At 33.7% G+C, this 22,158-nt stretch overlaps 1 protein-coding gene across 2 annotated transcripts in view; it reads right to left on the reverse strand.

Moving 5' to 3' along the window:
• Positions 1-22,158, reverse strand: part of LOC149557781 (uncharacterized) — a 115,233-nt gene that overhangs the window by 41,383 nt on the left and 51,692 nt on the right. For both annotated transcript variants that reach the window (XM_089832279.1, XM_089832280.1), the window contains exons 5-8: positions 3,367-3,433; positions 1,189-1,232; positions 771-941; positions 444-542 (exon numbers count right to left, since the gene is read on the reverse strand). In XM_089832279.1, coding sequence (XP_089688405.1) covers positions 444-542; positions 771-941; positions 1,189-1,232; positions 3,367-3,433 — 381 coding nt within the window. The remainder of the gene's footprint in view (positions 1-443; positions 543-770; positions 942-1,188; positions 1,233-3,366; positions 3,434-22,158) is intronic.

The following is a 22,158-nucleotide window of genomic DNA, read 5'->3' on the forward strand; positions in this document are numbered from 1 at the left end:
GTTAAACTGATTTTAACCGTTAATCTCTTTCATATGAACATGTAAGATAACTGTTTTTACTGCTTTCTCATGCTCATGAATATGGAAAAATAACTATATTTATTGATATAATAGTTGTTAGCTAAGACCCGGAAAAAGGGGTTGTTACAGTTTAGTAAAGGGAAACGATTCATCCATGACAGATGGGATATTGAGGAACCTAAATGGTTGCAGAAGATATTCCACTAAAACTGCAAGGCTAAGTTGTGTGATACAAAGTCTCCAAAAAATATTCTCTCAATTTCTTCTTATTCCATATCCTAGTTGATTGGACATACCAGATGCTTTCTGAAATATATTTTGTTAATGAGAAATCAAGGCTTTATCATTTCTACTTCCTAAATTTGTTTAACAAGATTGCTGAATAAAATCAGCAATTAGGAAAGAGCAATGGAGGCCATTACATGCGTGACTCTGGATCCTTTCTAGCATCATAACCATTCCTAATCCACAAAGTACGATATGGACCACACCCAAAGTAATATGCTGTTCTAAAAAGAAGCCTGCATGCAAAGAAAATATTGTGAGACCTCTGGAAGTATGAGTCCAAACAGAATGTAAAGCCACAAACCAAAATGGTGAGAAAATATTTTTTTTTAAATAAACATTAAATTGCCTCATATGTGAAAATGAATCAAATGATTTCTTTTCAAGTTCTGATTTATACATCAAGAGTATAAAGTATAAAAGATGAGCAATCAAATGCCTAATGCAAGATGCAAATGGAAGACCTTTTCAGATGATCATATGTAATCTTTAGTCCATCATCTGCCAAACGTTCCTGCAAGGTACGTTTTGGCCAAATTGGTCGCTCCTCAAAGAGCTTAGAAACAGCAGTTTGCAAAATCCAGTCATTTGAACCCTTCACTATTTTGTCCTCCCAGTTTATCTTTTGTGGAATTTGTGTGATTGTCAAATCAAACAACAAATTGAACTACAGCCTTGAGTTATTTTGTTAGCAAAAAAAAAATCTTGCATATTTGGGGAGTTTCACAGCAGAAAAATAAATAAATTTAAAATTTGAGCAGTCTTTTGGTATTCGTGCATCTGCATCCTATGCATTAACGTAAGCACCAATTCAATCACCTAGATAATTTTACCAGAAATGTAAGAAAACAAAAAAGGAAGTGAATAACAGTATCTTGGATATCTTCTATCTTGAAGTCAAGCCCAAAGCATGGAGTTATATCCATCTGCATAAGCAAGGTAAACAGAAATGGCTAATAAATTTCAAACAGATTTTGAGCTAATCAATTAGCAAAACATATTTCTGTTAGTATGCCTCTAACAATCATTCACTAATAAGATCCATGCATTCTACTATCAAACAATAAGTGAAACACAATTCTCTTCCATGAATTCAATTAAACAATTAAACTGTAAATAAATCGCAGCAGCAGCAATAAAAAACTTCAAGTGTGAAAACTCTTCCAACTTTCAAACTTCAAACCAATAGCATTTAAACCTGGTTGTCTACACTTTGGACTACACACAAAATATTGTTCAATATACAATAATGGAGCTCTATGTGGAGAAAAACTGTTCAATCATATAAGTTACAAGAACCCACACATGTCAATAGTGGCATGTTTTGTTGGTCAAGTTGTTGTGTTGCTGTTCTCACCATCAAGGTTCAAATCCCATCAATGGTGAGGTCCCCCATTTGTGGTCTCACCAGTTCATAGCTCCGGGTCAAAGCATTTACCCCTTTCAAAAAAACCAAAAGAAGCCAAACTTACACAGGGATTGCAAACACTAATAACTATTGATTGGATCCATGGAGTGGATTAGGTGGTCATATGCAGGTTTATACACAGTGATTCTTCATCAACCATCTACAGCTCCAGTCCATGTATTAGTTTGTATACAGTGAGTGATGGTTAGCTCTGTAAGTTTTTAACAAACCCTGCATTTTATAATGCTTTTGTCTATTTCTTAAGCTAGTACATACATTTTGTGTGCCTGGATTACCATATTTTTGTTGATTAATAAAGAAAATTGAAGAGCATTTGCAGATGTTAATATGGCGATTGTATTCCAATTCATAACTGTGCATTGATCTAACTAGCAGACCTCTCTGAGGAATGATAAAATGATATTAGACAGTGAACTTGTCGTCGGTAGAAATTGTGTCAGCCGACAGGACCCTTCGGAAGTTTTTGTATCAGCCGACGGGTACCTTCGGAAAGGTTTTGTTATGTAGCGGACATAATGTATCTGGCCGACGGATACCTTCGGGAAGGATCTTCGGAAAGTATTTATAACCCCTTCGGGAAGCATTGTATGCATCTTATCATCATATCTTACCATCGAAGTATAATGTACTGTGGGCATATGCGAATAATAATAAGAATTCTGCTGGTTGCTGTTCATGTTTGTATTCTTTGTCTGTGTGCATTTCTTAATTAATCCATACGGTAAACAGAACTATATCTATTTTTCTAGTATTGTTGCCAGTACATATATATCAACCTGCATATAGCAATTTTAAATTTAGCCCGTGACATCACAGTTAACAGTCCATGGATAAGTCACATATGCTGTAATAACTTGAATTTTTTTCAAGTCATGGTTTTTAGCAAAATCCATTTCAACTTGTGTTGTTTGAATCCATCGTTTGAAGTTAGGCATTTTGATTGATACGGGTTTGCAAATTGTATTGTTGTTGATCAGCCTTAGTTTCAGTACGGTATGGTACCTACATTTAAAATTGATTCACTATTTCAACTTGCAAATGTTTGAAATTTCATCTATTTCGTAAGGCTATCCATTTGTGGTCATCACAAATTGACTATCCACTAGTTCAGTTATGAATATATTACAATACATAGGTGGCTGACAGCAACAGCCACAGCCAATCTTTGAAACAAAAATGCATCATTTAGAAGAGTTTGGATAACTTATTTTTTGTGACAAATAACCCATATGCTCACAGGTGATAATTAACTTGAAAACTTTTTATTAGATTATAATAAATAATCTCATTTGTAAATTTTACAGGCTTAAATGTTAACATTGACTTTCAAGCTTCAACCAAAGAAAACAGTAGGCAGCACAAAAAGTGGCTTTTTATGCCAAAGGAAAACACTTGAGGATAATTTAAAAAGTTGAAAATGATTAATATTACAGTTATATGCACTCTAAGTGGCAATTTTCTTGTGCATTTAATTTTAGTCTGTTTAAATTTAAATTCAAAACCTACAATGTGTAGTTTTATGGGTTCAATGTATGCCCTAAGAGTGGTGAATACATGTTATGTCCAAAAGCTATTAACGGAATAAAAGCATACTGGTAAAGTACAAGAGAACATCAAACAACTGAACTTACCTCCCACTGTTGTTGCATAATTTTCTCTTGTTTCTGCTTTGCTTTTACAATGTTAGAAGGCTTTAGCCTGAAAAAGAATGAAAATTTCACCATTACCAATCAAGTAGCAGGAAAGAAATTTAACAAGTATTAAAAACAAATAACAAATCTTCTTGAGAGAATATATGCTTCTTCAAAAATTTACCTAACATCTCCCACTTTTTGTTTAATAAAGAAGAATGGTTACCGTATATCAAACTCAAAAAATGATCAAATCATGCTGCTAAGTTGCCGAATTCAGTAGGGGTATGTGGAATCAATATACCAGTATGGCAGTTATTTGGGTGGTTTGGTGATGCTTTCGGGACATTTATTAAAAAATAAAGTAACAAATATATCAAAAAACAGCAAATCCTTGTCACATGTTGCCTGGACTTCTAAAGGGGCCAAAAGAATTAAATTTTAAGTTTTTGCTTTCTTGAGCATGAAAATATATTAAAATCCTAACTTCCACACTCTCCAAGTCCCGAACCTCAACTTTCACGTGTTTGGAGTCTCAAACCTTAACTTTTTCCCATTCTTTAACTCCAAACACTAACTGTTACATGTTTTTTACCTCAAAACACAACTTTTGCGAGAATCTTTCTAAATAATTATCTTTTCCCCTATTCTAACCCCAAACTTCAACTCTTGCATTTTTTTGTTCAAAACTTTATCTTTCACGCAAGAACGGTCAAATCCTTAACTTTTTGCATTGTCTAACCCCAAATGTTAACACATGAAAGAGATAAATAACCATCTGGCAGTTTGAGATGATGTCGGCAAGTGTGCAAAACAGAGTTCATGGGGAGAAGATTATTAGATATTACAGCCAGAAACTTCATTCAACATTACACATGTAAAATTGCAGAGCAAAGCACATTAATTTTTGTTTGAATGCCTCAAAGACACAGTCCCTTGAAGCTCAATAATTGCAAGCATTGCATGAAAACAAAATTTCATTAAATGATTTTAGAAATTTTCCAGCAAATGAAATTGTAGATGTGAAACCAAATCCTGCAAATTTTATCAACAAACTCCCTAATCATTCTCTTGCAATGATGGCTCAATCTTCCCAAGAAGCCATAAGCATATGAGTGTTCACATTGACCCACATGTTTGATGTAGAAACAGAGGAAATAGATTTCAGATGATTTTGGTGAGATCAGAATTCGTCCTTTCTTCATCAACAAGAGTATTTAAAAATAGATAAATTTCTGAATCATTCAACGCCAACATCTGAACCCTTGCTGAAGCTGATGCATCGTTTTTATGGACAACGCTGAATGGATTTGTTTGATCAATGCAATCTTTGGTATCTGTCTTATGTTTAGGCTTTGAGAGATCATTTGATGTAATGCAGTTTCTGCTGAATGGAAGATCTTTATGTACACAATGTGACCCATCTTCACAAAAAGAGTTCGAAGATAACTTGCATCCAAGAAACGTTACCTCTCTCTCATCAAGAATCTGATTAGATAGTACATTAAGAAAGTTTTCAGAACTTACCTCCAATATGCTCTCTGATTTTGTGTATTCTTCACATGTTTGAAACAATTGCTGCTCATGGGATGACCTGAAAGATCTCACCTTTTGAATGCACAAGTTTTATCAACTTCAAATTTTGGCCTGTTTTCTTCGTCATTTTGCTGATGGATTTGATTGCACTGGAAGTCTTCTTCAAAAAATGGATTTGAGAATATAGTGAATTCAGATGTATCTTCTATCACTTCTTCGAACAATGGGTTGAAGAATATAGAAAATTGAGGCATACTATCATGAGAGCTCTCATTTGGATCATCAAGTGTGTCATCAACAAGACTAATGTCTTCATCAACATTATCTTCTAAAACTTCCCCATGTTCATACATCATATGATGTTCTCCTTCAACCTCACTATATGATTCCTTAGAATGATCATCTCTTTCATCCAATACCTCTTGAGAATGCACTGATCCATCACCTTGCTCACCATGGTGATTTGGGAAAAATTTTGAACGATTTCTTTCAATATGTTTCTGATATTTCAGATCTAACAAGGCTGAAATTTCTTCCACGCTTAGACAATCCTATTCCTCCTTTTCACATTCACTGTCATTTGAAGGCATATAAGTATCATCATAATTAGATTCCTCCTCAGACTATCCACACATTTCTTCCCCATGCAAGTCTAAAACATTATTTGATTCATATGTTACTTCAGTCCTACATTCATTTTCCTTTGCAACTAGTTCATTATCCATAAGTTTGAGAAAGTTAAGAAATTGATAATCATATAAGAGGCCTAATTCCCGCATCCTATTGAGAAGATCAGATGATGGAGGTTTGTATTCCAAAGGTATTTCTTGATAGGCATTTAACATCTTTATGAAGAATTGTGTTGTAGATTCACCTTCTTGCTTTTCTAAGATCAAAAATGCATCCAAAGGAGATATATAACTGGGACTTTCATCCAATATTTGGAAGAGAAGTATCAAATCAGGATCTTTTGGCGAGATTCCCAACTCACGAAACTTTCTTATCAATTCCTTGCATGGAGGCATGATGTCTGAGGGTACCTCCTGAAAAATATTCAAGATCCTTCTAAACAAATGTGTTGATGTCTCGCCTTCATATCTTTCTAGATTGAAAAAGGCATCAAGTGGGTGTATGTGTACTTCCTCCATGGTGTAACATAGATCCACTTCCTAATCATAGTACATATTCTCCATGTTAGATAATCAAATCACTTCCTTCTGAGTCCTTTCCTTCAGCAGCGCTACCAACTGAAACATTATTGAATAGAGTCGCCACCTCTTTTGAGGAATGTATTGATTTTTTATCTTCCTGGGTTTTTACTTCCAACAGAGTACACTTCCAAACAAAACTAATACAACTACTTTTCAATTATGGTCTACGAAATTTGAAACTCTGGGTAACTTCACAATATTTTTGTGAGCAACTCTCCACAGCAGAGTCACCAATCTGTTGGTTCCCAAAACCGCAGATTGGAAATCCAAGAGCTTGCCACTTCTCTAATAGGACTTCTCAAACAATTCTAGCCAACGAATGAGAATACTTATCGATTCCCCTGCACTTTAGGCTCTGCTACACCTAGGTGGGTAGACCTTCTCCTCGAACCTGATCACCTAATTCAGAGCTTTTCTAAAGTGAATTGAAGCTTTGGAGTTCTCCGACTGGCAAGGTTCTTGAACTCGATGAAACTGAAACTGGACGCTGAGTATAAATTGAATGAATTGTATAGAGTTTTAGTAATAGATCTGATGCTTGTAGAAGGAATATATAGATTTTCTGACTTCAATAATAGAAAGACCAGTGCCTTTGCTCATCCGAGCAATAGAGTCAACTTCAGTGAATTTTCACGTACAACTTTATAATGTTCCACGCGCTTATACTGTCAATAGTTAAATAATCAAGCTGCGACTGACCAAATAGTATGCAATCTTAAATTAGTCCAGATTGACTTTTAACTCCTCTGGTAGGGAGACAAACTAAACACAGATACGGAAACAATTTAATATTTCACACTATCTGTGATGATCGAATTTAAATGCTAAATGACCTTGTCCACTTATCTAACATTTAAATTGTATATAGAATTCCAAATAATAATTACAAAGGACGATTCATCTACAGTTTAAATCTCCACACCTTTAAAAATAAACAAAACACATTTTATTTTATTATAAAATAAAATACTAGAATTTACATTAGAAAAGCCATATTAAGCTCCTTATCCCTCCATACAAAATAATATAAATATTTCTTATTGAATATGGATGTGAATGTCCGAATATTGAATATGTTATATTTCCAAATATTAGACCCTTATTTATACTCTTATGCAAATAGGGGATTTGACTTCTCAAAAAGTCATATTTATTTAATAAAATATATTATCACCCTCTCTGATTAAAACCACACCACTTCATTACTAATAACTAATTGATACTTTCCCTTTATACATTATGTTTATTATTTTAGAACATTAAATTCCAATGGTAGCCGAGTATGAATTGGTTTATTACGATAAAGGGACATCTGGTCTATTCTTGTATCCATTCCTTCGAACTTCACTTTCAAAGTAGTCAAGCTGGCACACGGATTCTTCATGAATATCAAACTCCGAAGATACTCTTGATGTTGTATCATCATTGTGAACGTGTCTTTCACGGAGGCTCACCTTTTAGCTGCTTCGCTGATACAATACATGGTACGATTGTTGTCATGTAATTGTGATTTATTGTCTTAACTGTCACAACTTGTAATGAACATCGTTGTGTATTTGTATATTGTCTCCACGATAACATGGCAATGGCGTTTTAGTATTAACAGGGTCCATTTACGACATGCAATATATGTTCTATTTCGGGTCTTCAATATATTATATTCATTCTAACATCTTCCTTTGATACCATTTGTAATCGATGCTTCAAAAGTGGTTGTTGAAACATATATCTTGTGCCGTCGTCACCCATATGTTATGTACTTTTGTTGGATAATGGTCTCCTACCACACGCTTATTGTTATAGTGATCTCCAAAGCTTTGAGGCATATGAATGTTTGTATCCATAGTTTCCCATGTATTGTTGTCATGACACATTCTAACTTCAATTTTGATCCCCTGTAGTTCCGCATCTTTTCCATATTTCTTCTCGCTAGAACCATCACTCTTCTTTAGTTTCAAAACATCTGAAGATTCCTCAAAAAAGATTGGCTTCATTAAACTATTGTAGTTCACCTATCACTGATGATCATCATTTCATCTTTATATCCTTCTGCAGATACATACTGGTGAAGAAGACATCTATATATTCTGGTAAAAATTTGTCACTTATCCTCCTCAGTTCCTCCTGACATTGATGTCTCAACAGCATAGGGAAAAGATGGTATAATAGAATCATTCACATAAGCACCTTCCTAATGATTGCATGGCTCCACACAAATATGAGATCCCGGTGAATTGGAATGATTGTATTCTTGATGGTATTATGCTTCAAAATGTATATACTTCTGTTGCGATTTTTATATCTACCACTATTGCACTCCTGGTGTAGTCAATTACGTATAAATGTAGCAATCCCTCATATGCTACCCCTGATTAGTACCTCCACTCAGTTCATAAGACATCGATTGTCTTTGCATATGGTATTCCTGAGGAAGGTTACTATAGATATCTGAACTATCCATTCTTGCTGATGCTAATTAGTAAGTTCTCTTGTTTTTATTGTTGTTAATTTTTCTCAGATTTATATTTGTTTCTGGATTAGGAGAAACATCCTGTAAGTAGCAGAGATATGTGCTGCTATATAACTGTCAGCTATGGATGTTAAGAGATCATTCATGCCACTTCTATTTAATTTTTCTGAATAAGGAGTCTCTGGTTGTGGAGAACTGAATTGTTCTTGACAACACAAAAAGTTCCCATTTTGCAGAGCAAGAAGTTTGTTTACGAAACTGATCAAAGGTGCTTTAACAGCTTTCCACATTTGCAACAATATGGTGAATTTATTGGATCAGGGCTATTTGAGAATTCACATGTTCTTGATCAGCATCAACATCAACTCCCAAATTTTATTGCCCAAGCTTATTAAACTTATTGAAACTCCCTTTTATTGAGAATATATCAGTCTGTAGAAAATTTGCATATCTCTGAATCTTTATGCTGAACAAAATGTTCTGCCATTTGATTACCACAAACATAATTGCCTCTGGAATCCTTAGTACAAGACAAAGATGAACAAGCATTAATCCTTTCCTTTGTTTGCACTAATATGATTGTGATTACTGATGATAATGAAGGTAATACAAACTCTCGAAGGAAATTGGCATCCAAGCCAAGTAATTATATTTATTTGCAGATAAGAAATGTTATCACTTTTGATTACAAGAGTGTCAGACAAGAGTCCAATGATTACAAATTTATCTCCCAATGAAGGTGAACAAATCGGTGCACAATGTGAAATATCCGAGTGATACCTCCAACGGCAGGCTAGGGTGGCACGAAACCACTTAAATTGCAATAGGCAGAATAGGGAGGATCCTCCACCTCTGAAACTGCAGACAACAATCCCTCAGCCTTCAGCCTCCTAAAACATAAAGACGAATCAAATCCAAATCATGATGCATACAATGCCCAGTCATCTCCTTATAAAGGCCTCCAAGAAGCATATAGAGTTTTATAATAGGCTGACAATATTTATTATTTTTATTATTTTATTAATTTGGCACCATATAATTAATTAATTATATGTCCTTTATTATTTTATTTTATTCCTTAGACAAATTTATTAATTAATTATTAGATTAAAATTGGGGACATCACAACTAATTTGCATTAAGAGAATAATTTTAAGGGAGACACAAGATTGAGGGGGGTCTATTTCCCACAATGTTAGTATTGATGCTTGTCCACCTCTCGTCTCAACTATTCATAAGGACAACATTTTCTTCTTTTTAATTGTTAGTTATTTTTGCTAGCCCATTTTCAATATCTTGTACATGAGAGTAGGTTTGTTATTCTCTTTGTATTAGGGATCTTTTTTTTCCTATACATATTGTATTTAAGCCTGCTTGGGTGATTAGGAGGTAAATATGAGGATGTGTCAAAAAACTTAAGCTACATGCGTCACTCACTCCCACACAAAGATGATGAGTTACACTCCACTTTTTGGCTGCTTGTGCCACCTCTTATAGCCACTATATTGCCATTTCTTAAATGGGTTATATGTTAGTTGGGTTTCTCAATCTCTGTTGATTTCATTTGCCACCTTTCATGAATCCTTTTATATCTAGTAAGGAGGTCATGCCAAATGTTTTGACACTAACCGAGTAGGTTAAAACGCCCCACATTTATGGGGAATGTGAGTTAATGCACCTCTTGGATGTATATGCACCTTATTTATTGTATAATTAGCACTCTACTCTAACCTTCAAAAGTGATAGCTCAATGAAAGCATTGAGTCTTCTCAAAATTCTCTTTCTTATCTTTATTTTTTCTCACATAGATTTCCTGCAATCAGTTGCATTGATCCTTGATCCTTTTGTTGCTTGGAGTTGCATGTGATCTACAACCAACATCAAATACTGGCTCAGATCTCACTTATTGCAAATACTTCAGGCATTTGGAGAAATTTTGAACAAGGGAGCTTCTTTGCAGAAGGTTTCTTTAATGCTTATGCCAAGTCTTTCACAATACCATTAACAATGATAGTACCAATATCATTCAAGATTTATCATTATGCTTCTTTTAATTCCTATTCTAAGTGCTGGAGAAAAAAGGCTTTATTTTACTATGCTGGGAGGAATGATGATAAAACATTCCTCGCTAATATTTTATTTGATATGAGAATTATGTTGAAAAGTGTTAAATTTAAGGATCATTTTTCTGTAAGTGTAATAACACTACCATTTATTTCTATGTTTTCCAAATACAGATTTGAATGTCATATAACTATGAGAAGAGAAGACATGTCTCATGAAGAGACATGTCTCTATATGGTAAATTATAAGCTAATCATCATTAGACAATATGTTAACAATAATATATAAAATAATTAAATGTAACATATATATAGGAGAGTTTGACTAATTGATGATTAACCAATGACCATAGAAGGATTATCTCTAGGTCCATTCAATCCGACTGAAGCTACAACATTAACACTCCCTCTTAGCTAGGGAGGATTGTTATAGAAGACATTATTCTCTCAAGCACATAGAGAGATCATCTCAATATGATATTCTCGAAATGGCATATTTAAGGATATCAACATATATCCATCAACTTAGATGTTATCTTTCGATATCATCCGAACTATGATTCAACAAGAAATATCAATCACACATGTTCTCTTGGTATGTGCACTAGCATCGTGTTCATGATGCCTACCAAAAGAATATGTTATATCCTAGAAGGATACGAAATATCTGATTTTTGGCACAGTCTGGGACAGCAACTGAATGTAGTCTATCAGATAACAAGTAATCAAAATGTCATGTTCTCCATCATGATAAGTATCATGATCTTCGGCACTCCGGACAACAACTTAATGCAATCTACTATGATACATCCGTTATCATGATATTTGACACTCTGGGACAGCAACTTAATGTAGTCAATCAAGATAACAGGTCAAGCCATTGTTACGATTGTCACCTTATAATAGCAACCTTACAAATACGTCAATGAAAGATCGTCACCTTTCATGACATAATTCGCATATGAAAAATAGTAACTCTCGTGATATCCATCAGGAACCAAGTCAAAGGGTAGATCCACCATGGTTTCTCCTAGAGAGTGGTGTTGAAGTAACTGAGATCGTTTCTGCAAATGTACTTTCATTGCCATTGTAATTGATGATTTCCAAATGCAGATTTGGATCTCATATATGTATAATATGAGAGGAGGAGACATGTCTCTACAGTTAATCACCATTTAGTTTATAAATAACTATATGCATAACTCATCTTATATATATAATATTAATATATTAACCATATATGTAATATAAGATTATATTATTATATAATAATATATAATGCATAATATATATGATACATATTATATTACATATGTCATATATATATAAATGAGATATATAATGCATAATATATAATATATATTATATTACATATATAATATATATTATATATATAAGAATCACCAATAACAATTTATCTGAAAAACATAAACACAGATTAATATATCAAATAATCAATGTTTTACTTCTACTGACGCTAAAACATTAACACTCCCTCTTTAGCAGGGGAGAAGTAAAACATCATTAGATTAGAATCAGAATCATTATGTAATCAAACACAATGTATATTAAAATCTCTTAGCAACATAAAGTATTTCCTATGATCTCTAGTTGCACTTAAGCAATGTCTAGAGATGTCCATAGTGATTAAAATTTTCATGGTCTCTACTTGCACCTAAGCAATGTCTAGAGATGTTCATGACACACTCATGATCTCTACTTGCACTTAAGCAATGTCTAGAGATGCCATAACACATTCATGATCTCTACTTGCACTTAAGCAATGTCTAGAGATGTTCATGATACACATATGATCTCTACTTGCACTTAAGCAATGTCTAGAGATGCCCATAACACTCATGATCTCTACTTGCACTTGAACAATGTCTAGAGATGTCCATTATGACATAATAGATTTGTTACCCATGATCTCTAATTGTCCGAAAACAATATCTAGAGATGTCCATGATAACAGGACTATCATTTGTAAGATCGTCACCTTACAAAGATTACCTTTTGTTTGTTATCATGGTGTCTGGCAGATTCCGGCCCCAGGAACCATGATAACAGGCCTATCATATGTAAGATCATCACCTTACAATGATTACCTTCTATTTATATATGCCAATGAAAGATCGTCACCTTTCATTACATATCTGAAACAACAATTATATAACCAGATATAGATTGAAATCAACATATCAATTTTTTACCTTTGAAATATTTCAATTTAACATTTCCCTTAGAACTTCTCCTCATAGAGAAGATATCATCCATAAGGGATTGCATCTCAAAATTTCTCCCTCTGAATATTGATCATGGGATGTCAAGTCCTCTTGTTACTTCCTCAGAAACTCTCTTTTCCCAAGGATGCTTGTCAAACTCATCACTCCCTCATGATATACATAGGAGTAGGCCCATCAACATCGTGTAGTCACCCACATGGATTTCTAGACTCCCTCTGAGTATCAATCTTCTAAGCTCCAACATTGCCTTTGGAGAAGTGTCATACTTCCTCTTAATGTAGAAGAATCTCATAATCTCAATCATCAAAGATACTTGCATCAAGATCCATCTTGATCATCAGGGTCTTTGGAACTACTATCATTAGATTTAGTCTGCACAATATTTGGTAGCACATTTCAAGTACCAACCTTCTTTTATTGTAAGAATATCCTAAAACATAAAGGAAAAGATTAAAGCAAATAACCCTTAATAACTGAATAGATAAATGTAAAAGATACAAGTACTTATCTGCCCCAAGAGGGTCATGGAATATCTCCTTTTCTAAGGATGGTTCAAGTGGGAATGTAACATTGAATATTATTCCCCCCACAATGTAAAATTCACACTCATTCTTATATTGTTTTGTATCCAATATGATAACTTCTTTCTAAGTTCGAACTTGCTCTTTTTATCCAATGAAAATCCAAACATTCATTTAGAAGCAAACAAAAACTCATCCATAATACGCCAATATCTTGATTGAGTATGACTGTGCCACTTGAATGACTCTATAACTCATACATCAAGTATCATTTATCGTAGATGGTTCAAATTAAGTCACCACTTCCATATGATGTACACAAGGGTAGACCCATTAAGATAACAAGGTTGCATAAATTATAGTCCTCTTCACTGTTACAATTTATTGATCATTCAAGATTCTATCACAACATGGTTTACTCCCTCTAAATCAATATGATCGAGATCACTGAAGATTGATTGAATCACATCCCCTATCTACTCTCTCTCTTTTAAGGTTGTCTCTAATGAAATGTCAGACTCTATCATAATCTAATATCAATTCCCCTTTCCTGCAAGAACATACTCAAAGGAAAAGAAAAAGCCCTTATAATAAAAATACAATTAAGAGAGATTTACATCTTTAGGAATATAGTACTTAGAAATTTTGCTTTAAAAAATACTTATGTAGTCAAATGTTGATGCCCTTTAAACAATACATGATCCACTTTGACACTGCTAATAGATTAATGCTCTCGTAGATACTTGATTAATTACATTCCTTGTATCTTCCTTATCAAGAATGTCCAATAGAAATTATATTATCTAATTCTTCCATTTATACATATTTCATTATCAAAACAACTATGATATTGAAAGACATATATGTCCATTACTAGAGATCACATATTTAGGTTTATATTATCTCACCATACTATACAAATTAAAATGAATGATCATAATGATAATAATCAAAATTAATGTTATTATTCCAATAACAATTATATGTCCCTTTAACTAATCACATATATATAATTCTTCATCATATATATTCATAAAGGAATATGATAATGCTATGTTTCTAAATTAAATTAAATTAATATGATGATATATACCAAACAAGTATAATGATACCTGATTTTACCTCTCCATCCACGATGACGAAAATGGAACTAATTATATTTCTCCATATGTGGGTGTTTCAGAAGAAAACCCTTCACCATATTCTGTAGCATGTGTGATGACTAATTCTCTTAGAACTCAATGAAGATCATTTATTACGTTCTATCACACTACTCCCCTTCACAATTTCTCCTTGCTCTACAAGAGCCTCAAATGAAATGTCAAGCTCCCTCTCAATGTGATATCTATCTTGCTTTTCCTTCAATAGCATTCTCAGAGGAAAAAGATCAAGGCACATATCTCTTATAGTACATATTGAAATAAAAAAAATAAGAAGGAAACTACTATAATAATAAAAAACAATAATAACAATAGTATAGGGAATAATCAAGTATTTGTAATAATCATAGTAGTTTAAATATTATTCCTTTAGAATAAAACAATTCACTCTATGATATTATTATTCATTAATAATTATTTTCCTTGATTATAATATTATTTCATATTTCATTCAAAATAATAATATTAGTAACTCACAACAATAATACCAACAAGTCACTAATTATTAGCCACTCCCATCTAAATCATATATTATTTAATGATAGATGTTACTAATTATTTTATATATATATATATATATATATATATATATATATATATATTCATTTCTACGTACCTCCAATACTCTACCTACCTTGTGGGTATCGAAGTCCATATGGTCAATTGTTTGACTTGCACATGGTCCTTCCTTGGTATTTGCCTTGAAAGAGCCCTCCGCTTGAATTCTCCATGGTACCACCTTTCTTATTTGTTTCCAAGGTTAAGAGGCAAAGTTTGCATAAATCACGTCATTTCCCACTTGGAGGTATCCCTACGGTGCACACCTTGCAAGTGTATAACATCATCCTAAGCTCTTAATACTCGGTCCATGTCACTATTGTTTTCCCTCCTTATCACTCCTTCCACATCAGCTCCTTTAAAACACTTGTAATGTCCACACATGACTGTTATTATAGGCAACAAGGGTTCAATTTTGTGACTAATTTACCTTGTACTGTCCTCTCTCATTGGCCTTCCACCATGGACAATGTGTGTGGTATTGAACCTCAAGACTACATCAACTATATCTAGTCTCTGTGTATTTACATAGAAGAACAAATTTCTCGACTCCCCATTGCGTCATCTATGTACAACATGCTCAACGTTGCGTACAAGTTGGTTGTGTGAGACCCTTCTGGAGTGAAAATAAGCATTGAGCCTTGTCTAATGTTGTTCAAGATATTGAAACAACAGTTCAAGTATAATGTGACATTTGAAAATGTAGCACCTGAAACAGATTATAAACAAATACGTGGATAAATATTGATTCCTTCGAATGTCTGAAGATTATGTCATCATTTTAATGCATATAAATAGTAAGTTACAGCGATGGACCGCAGGCAACTTATAGATTAAGCAGTTGTCCTTTCCTTGTTTAAATCTCCCCTCACAAAGATTATTTCCTGTTAATAGCTATGAACTCCCTTATGTGGCGCTATTCACCACTCGGTATTATTTATCAGTGACCACATTGCGGGTTTGCTATGACATATTATCAAATACTCATTGGTTCCTATCCATGGATTGCATGCGCTCGATTTCACCATCAGTGTGTCATGCTTGATGAATTTGTTTCAATGCTGATCTCCACCAACGTTCAATCCTTGCGTAACCAAGACTCTGAGCTTCACCATTTTCTTCAAACACATATTATTTGATTCCTGTACACTTTGCACTAGGCAGGTGGTGATTTGATTCATGTTGTGCCAAAACAATTCTTATACTTTTCTATGATATTCCCATAAGACATTGTTAAAAACGATCCCCATGAGCTTTCATGCTTACCGAACCAAGATTCTCATCATTCAGCAAGTTCATAGGTTATCAACATTACAAAGCGCACAATCATGTTTCAAAATCTAACAAGACTAATGAATTCAGATTCGTTCCTTCCACGGGGATTTCGTCAAACATATCAGGTTACTTTTCATAAAATTGTATTCTCTACAACGATATTCCTTATGATACGTGAATCTTAAATAATTATCTTCCTCAAGCACCACACTTCACTCCTATGATATTGTACCGGTTTGAAAACAGTAGTTTATAATAGAGAATGATATTGTTCTATAAATCTTATGGCACTTCTTTCTCCCTATCTCTTATTTATTAGTGCATTTGCAGTTGGCTCTGATACCATGTTGAAGTAACTGAGATCATTTCAGCAAATGTACTTTCATTGCCATTGTAATTGATGATTTCCAAATGCACATTTGGATCTCATATACGTATAATATGAGAGGAGGAGACATGTCTCTTCAAGAGGCATGAAGAGACATGTCTCTACAGTTAATCACCATTTAGTTTATAAATAACTATATGCATAACTCATCTTCTATATATAATATTAATATATTAACCATATATGTAATATAAGATTATATTATTATATTATTATATAATAATATATAATGCATAATATATATAATACATATTATATTACATATATCATATATATATATATATATATATATAAGAATCACCAATAACAATTTATCTGAAAAACATAAACACAGATTAATATATCAAATAATCAATGTTTTACTTCTACTGACGCTAAAACATTAACAAGTGGAATAAGGGTTTTCACCTCAAGCTTTTGATTTGTTGACCTTTTTCAGTTCAAGGTTGGTTTTGATTGGAATATCAAACTCCCTTTAAATCTGATATCAACCTTCTAACCTCCTCTTACAAGGTTGCCTCTAATGAAGTGTTAGACTCCCTCTTTATATGGAAGCATACTCATAGTCTTAATCATCAAGGATAGTCACTTCAAGAGCCCCACTTTATCCAGATTGATCATCAAACGACTAATGAATTGTAGATCATAGCTTCTTTAGAGCTACTTTCATAAGATTGAGTTTGCATAATATTTGGTAGCATCTGTAAAGTACAAACCCTCTTTTCCTATAAAAACATCCTCAGACATAAAGCAAATGATCAAAGAAAATAACTCTTATAGTATGTATAGGATTACAAATAGGAGAGAGACTACAATGAGTAGATAAATGTAAGAGATAAAATTACTTATCTGCACATGAGGGTCAATAGACATTTGTGAATGGAACATCTCTTTCCTAAAGAAGGTTGACGTGAGAATTGAACATTTGTTATTATTCCCACTTATTCCATTGTTTAGAATTTCCAATCACTCACTCCTCTTCCCCTTTACTTATATTCTATGGTATTCCGTATGGGCTTGTAGATTCATCTAATATTATTTCCACTTAACACCATTGTTGATTGTCCAACTCTATCAGAGGTATGTTCAACTCTATTGTTGATGCCTACTTGTCAAAGAATAAACTAATGAGTCTATTCAGGATAATGCTAACCGCATGAGTCATTCTTGTTTTACTGCACATTTCTCAAATAAGGTGAATCCAATATGTCACTATGCAATATGTTTGAATATATTAGCTCATGTCTTTGTTCAATAGTTGTCTCCTATATTTAAATCCCATGGATGAGATCACTCCATATACAACATGGGTTTTATGAGCGATACTATATATACAAGAATTATGTCTTGTTGATCCTATCTCTTGTATTGCTAATACTTGTATGTGTCGACTTTAATGAATTGCATTCTAGTATTTGGATGTATATTTTGTATTCATTTGAGATTGTCCAATGTTGCTCCCAAGAGTCGAGCTTTTAGTTCCTTCTGTAATAATTACTTCCCTTTCAATGTATTCTACCATATTGCTCAACTTCTCTTTTATTTGATACCACTATAATGTAGCCTTCTCATTGGTGGCCTTGAAGGTTGTTATTTTAATTCTGGAACAATCGTATTTTCACTTCCATTGTACTATCAAAACTAGACAATCATCCACATGCGTGATGCCACAACAAACTACATGAAAATATGTTACATCCCAAATTTTGCCCTAATTTTTAATTTGATCATAATTGTTGGTTTAACGAATCATTTCTTTTCCTAATCATGTGAAATAAGTTGGTTATTTATATATGTTGTGTCAACTGTTAACAGATTATTTCTCTTCTTGATCATGTGAAAACGAGTTAGTTATTTATATACGTTGTACCAACTGATAACGAATTATTTCCTTTCATGATCATGTGAATTGAGTTAGTTAATATAGACGTTGATAAAATAACCAGTAACCTATAACTGTTATTAGATGATTAGCAGTTGTTGGATTTGAATTAACGAACAATATATTTTTGTATTAATGTGTTGGCGAGAATGTTTTGATTGGGTGATTGCAGGAGAACATCGAAGAGAGGGGAAGCATTGCTAAACAGTATCATCGGAATGGGATGGTCGTTTGGTTCAGTCATCAGGATCGGCAAGTATGAGCTAAGACTCCCTTGGAAAGGATACAAAGACTTGACCACAGGTTACATTATGGGACCGCATGAGCTATTAGGAAAACAATATAATAAAAGCATAAAATAATTTAAATTAAAATATAATTCATACCTTTAGAGATTTACTATTGAATTTTCTTATTTTATTATTATAATAAACACTTTAATACAAACACAAATATAAAAATGAAATGGCACCAATAAATTATAATAATATAATCTAATGATGTCACCTCATCAATATACATACGTGAACGTATATAAGAGCATAATATAATAATAAAATAAAGTTTATAACCCTTCAACTTCTTATTTCTTTTCCCTCCTTATTCCTCCTCTTTTCAAATCGAATTAAGTGTTCAATTCGATGGATTATCTTGGAAACCGATAGAAGCCGAAGAGTCTCAGCTGGCCTTTAATACAAGCCGTGAGCCAACCAAGACGGCATCACTCTCTCCTTGACTGATACATTTTCCTTCAAGCCGTGTATTCGTTTTCAGCCAAACCATTCATCCCGTCTGCACAACCAAAAGTATATTGTTCTTCCTTTACTCTACCAGCATTTTGCAATCTATGAATCAAGTCTCAAACCAGCAAGTGAGACAATTAGCCGACAGGAGTTGCGGCCAAGAACGAGAGAAGCCATATCCCAACAGATATCCGGCAAAATCATAGGTCATGTTTAAATGTTGCATTCCATATTATTGTGCCATTGTCCTTGAACATTAGACCGACTGTAGTCAGCATATGCAATGTTATGTGTGTGAAAGAAATCGATCATTGTCTTCTTTACTGGAGTGAAACTGTTCATATATCATTGGGACTGTGAAGAGAACCTTCATGTAATTTGTTTTCATAAGTTTATCTTCATTAAGTAATAAACCAAATGCACCAACATATAATCTACCCTGTCGGTGGTCTTTTGCAAGTCCTTGAATTTACTAAGATCATTAATTCTATCTCTATATTTTTGTAGTATTTTTTTTTAAATCGAATTCTAACTGTAAAGAATGTTGGAAACAGTTTCTCATAAACATGTTGTCATAATGATCAGAATCCTCATGGATTCAGAACACTAAGGAATTCACCAACAAGAAGCCATGAAATGGTGAAGAGGTGTATCAATAATATCATAATGATTATAATCTTCCGACACCTAGGATTCACTAGGCATAGAGGCCATAGAATGGTGAAGAGGTGGAATTTAACCTGCCAAACAAACAATAATGTAATTAGAATCAAATAATGAATAATAGCTCATGCATGCCCCAATAATGGAATCTGTTGACAAATTAAGTGGTGTCGATCGGGTTCACGAACCCAACTGAAATCCTTGGCCAAGGTAGTTATAGGCACATGTGCCAATCTTCAGATCATTTGTTTGTCCATAGACGTCAGTTATATAGGTATAACTGATGGGGCACTCAAACCACTGGGTAGCTTGGATGGCTGGACTAAAGAACATCCCAAGCCTGATCCCAAGGTAAGGAGGGTCGTTCTATTAAGTTAGGATGTGTGGGGATAAGTATGGTCTAAGGTTGGGAGGTTAAGCCTATGTCAATGCTTCTCCTCTCAACAAAGCTGAGGCTTGAACAACAAGATAAAGAGATTCCTCTACTATTTTTGTATGTTTCTTTTGCACTTTTACCTTTAATCCTTAGAAGAATAATTGGATATTTTAGTTTTCCAATAGCATAATTTGAATGAATATATTAGTTGATAACTTGATTTAGAAGTTAGTCGATAACTTGATATAGAAGTTAGTCGATAACTTGATTTTCAGCTGAATATGTTATCAGTTAGAAATGGTTAAAATGTTAGCAATGTATTTATTTATCTATCTCGTTATATCAGCTGCACATGAAATACAGTTAGAATAGAAAAACGATTATTTTATCATTGTTATATTTAGTTGATGGAAGTTTTTGTCATGTGAACTGGAATCAGTTACTTATTAAATCAGATTATTAGGTGTTTTAAATTGGTTATAAAAATTCGTTTGTTACAAAATATCTAATTGAGACTTTGTCTCTGTTCACTTTTCTTCTTCAATGCCCGTAGCTCCTCAGAACTTTCCTCATCTTCAACCAACATTGGATTGTGTATTCATGTTGGGGACAAACCCTACTCTTAATCCCTATGTCATAATGTTGCAGTTACATACTCCTGTTCAACCTTTCCCACTTGTGCCCTATTTTGCAAAGTGCTCATACCCAAAGAAATGACTCATCAATACATGTTATCATACCAACACTTGAGCCCATCTTCACTGTCATTGTTTCACAGTGCACATCTCCATGTGCAACCCAGAAAATATAACATGCTCCATTCTATTTCCTTACCGACCCCCGATCAATGTCAATCGTCCAATCTAGCCAATCCTTGATAATCCTCATGCATTCTATAGCATTCACGAAGCCTCATTAATATGAGCAGAGCCTGATCAATTTCAGGTCTCCATTTATTCTCACAGAGATCGATCGCAATGATACTTCATGATTCCTTCTTGTTCTTTATTTACAGGTCGCCTGCAACTTCAAGGATGATAGTTTCCCCAATGTTCTGTCCATTTCGAGGCCTTGACTGTCATGACACATTCTTAACAACTCCATATATTTAAAACCCAAAATCTTGGCAATCTACAAAGTTTGATTAGATCTTGATCTAAATGAAATGAAACCGAAAAGTACAAGAGCCGAGCACTATATCTACTCATGCCATATCAATAATTCTTTAAAACAACTCCTATATTTACTGAAACAATGAATCAATGTCATGACAGTCGGAGCACTTATACAAAAATGTTATTTCTATTGACATCGAAGTTCCATACATTCTAATCTCATCGTAATAATAACATTATAAAGACATCAGCTTGATAATTATTTTACGCACCCGATTTTCCCTATTGCCTGATCGCTGTTGTGCTGGAAGATTGTCCAATGACATTGTCACATTTACAAAACTTCTTTTGTGCTTCTGCCGATGTCTGCGGTCCCTTGTATTCTGGCAGACCCAACCTCCAAAATATGGGCATTTGTTCAAACTGACCCGTATTCATTCCAATGCCATCTGAAGCGGATTCCATTCAGTCAATCAATCCAAATAATTATATATTTTCTCTGAACCAGCACCCAATTGCATGATGTGTTGTTTGTTGAACTATATATGTGTGTATTTGTCGTCTTAACCTCTGATTCAACATCTT

This window comes from Cupressus sempervirens, chromosome 5 (assembly GCF_028749045.1).
Source record: "Cupressus sempervirens isolate cs-2001-9-10 chromosome 5, ASM2874904v1, whole genome shotgun sequence".
NCBI classification, from domain to species: domain Eukaryota; kingdom Viridiplantae; phylum Streptophyta; class Pinopsida; order Cupressales; family Cupressaceae; genus Cupressus; species Cupressus sempervirens.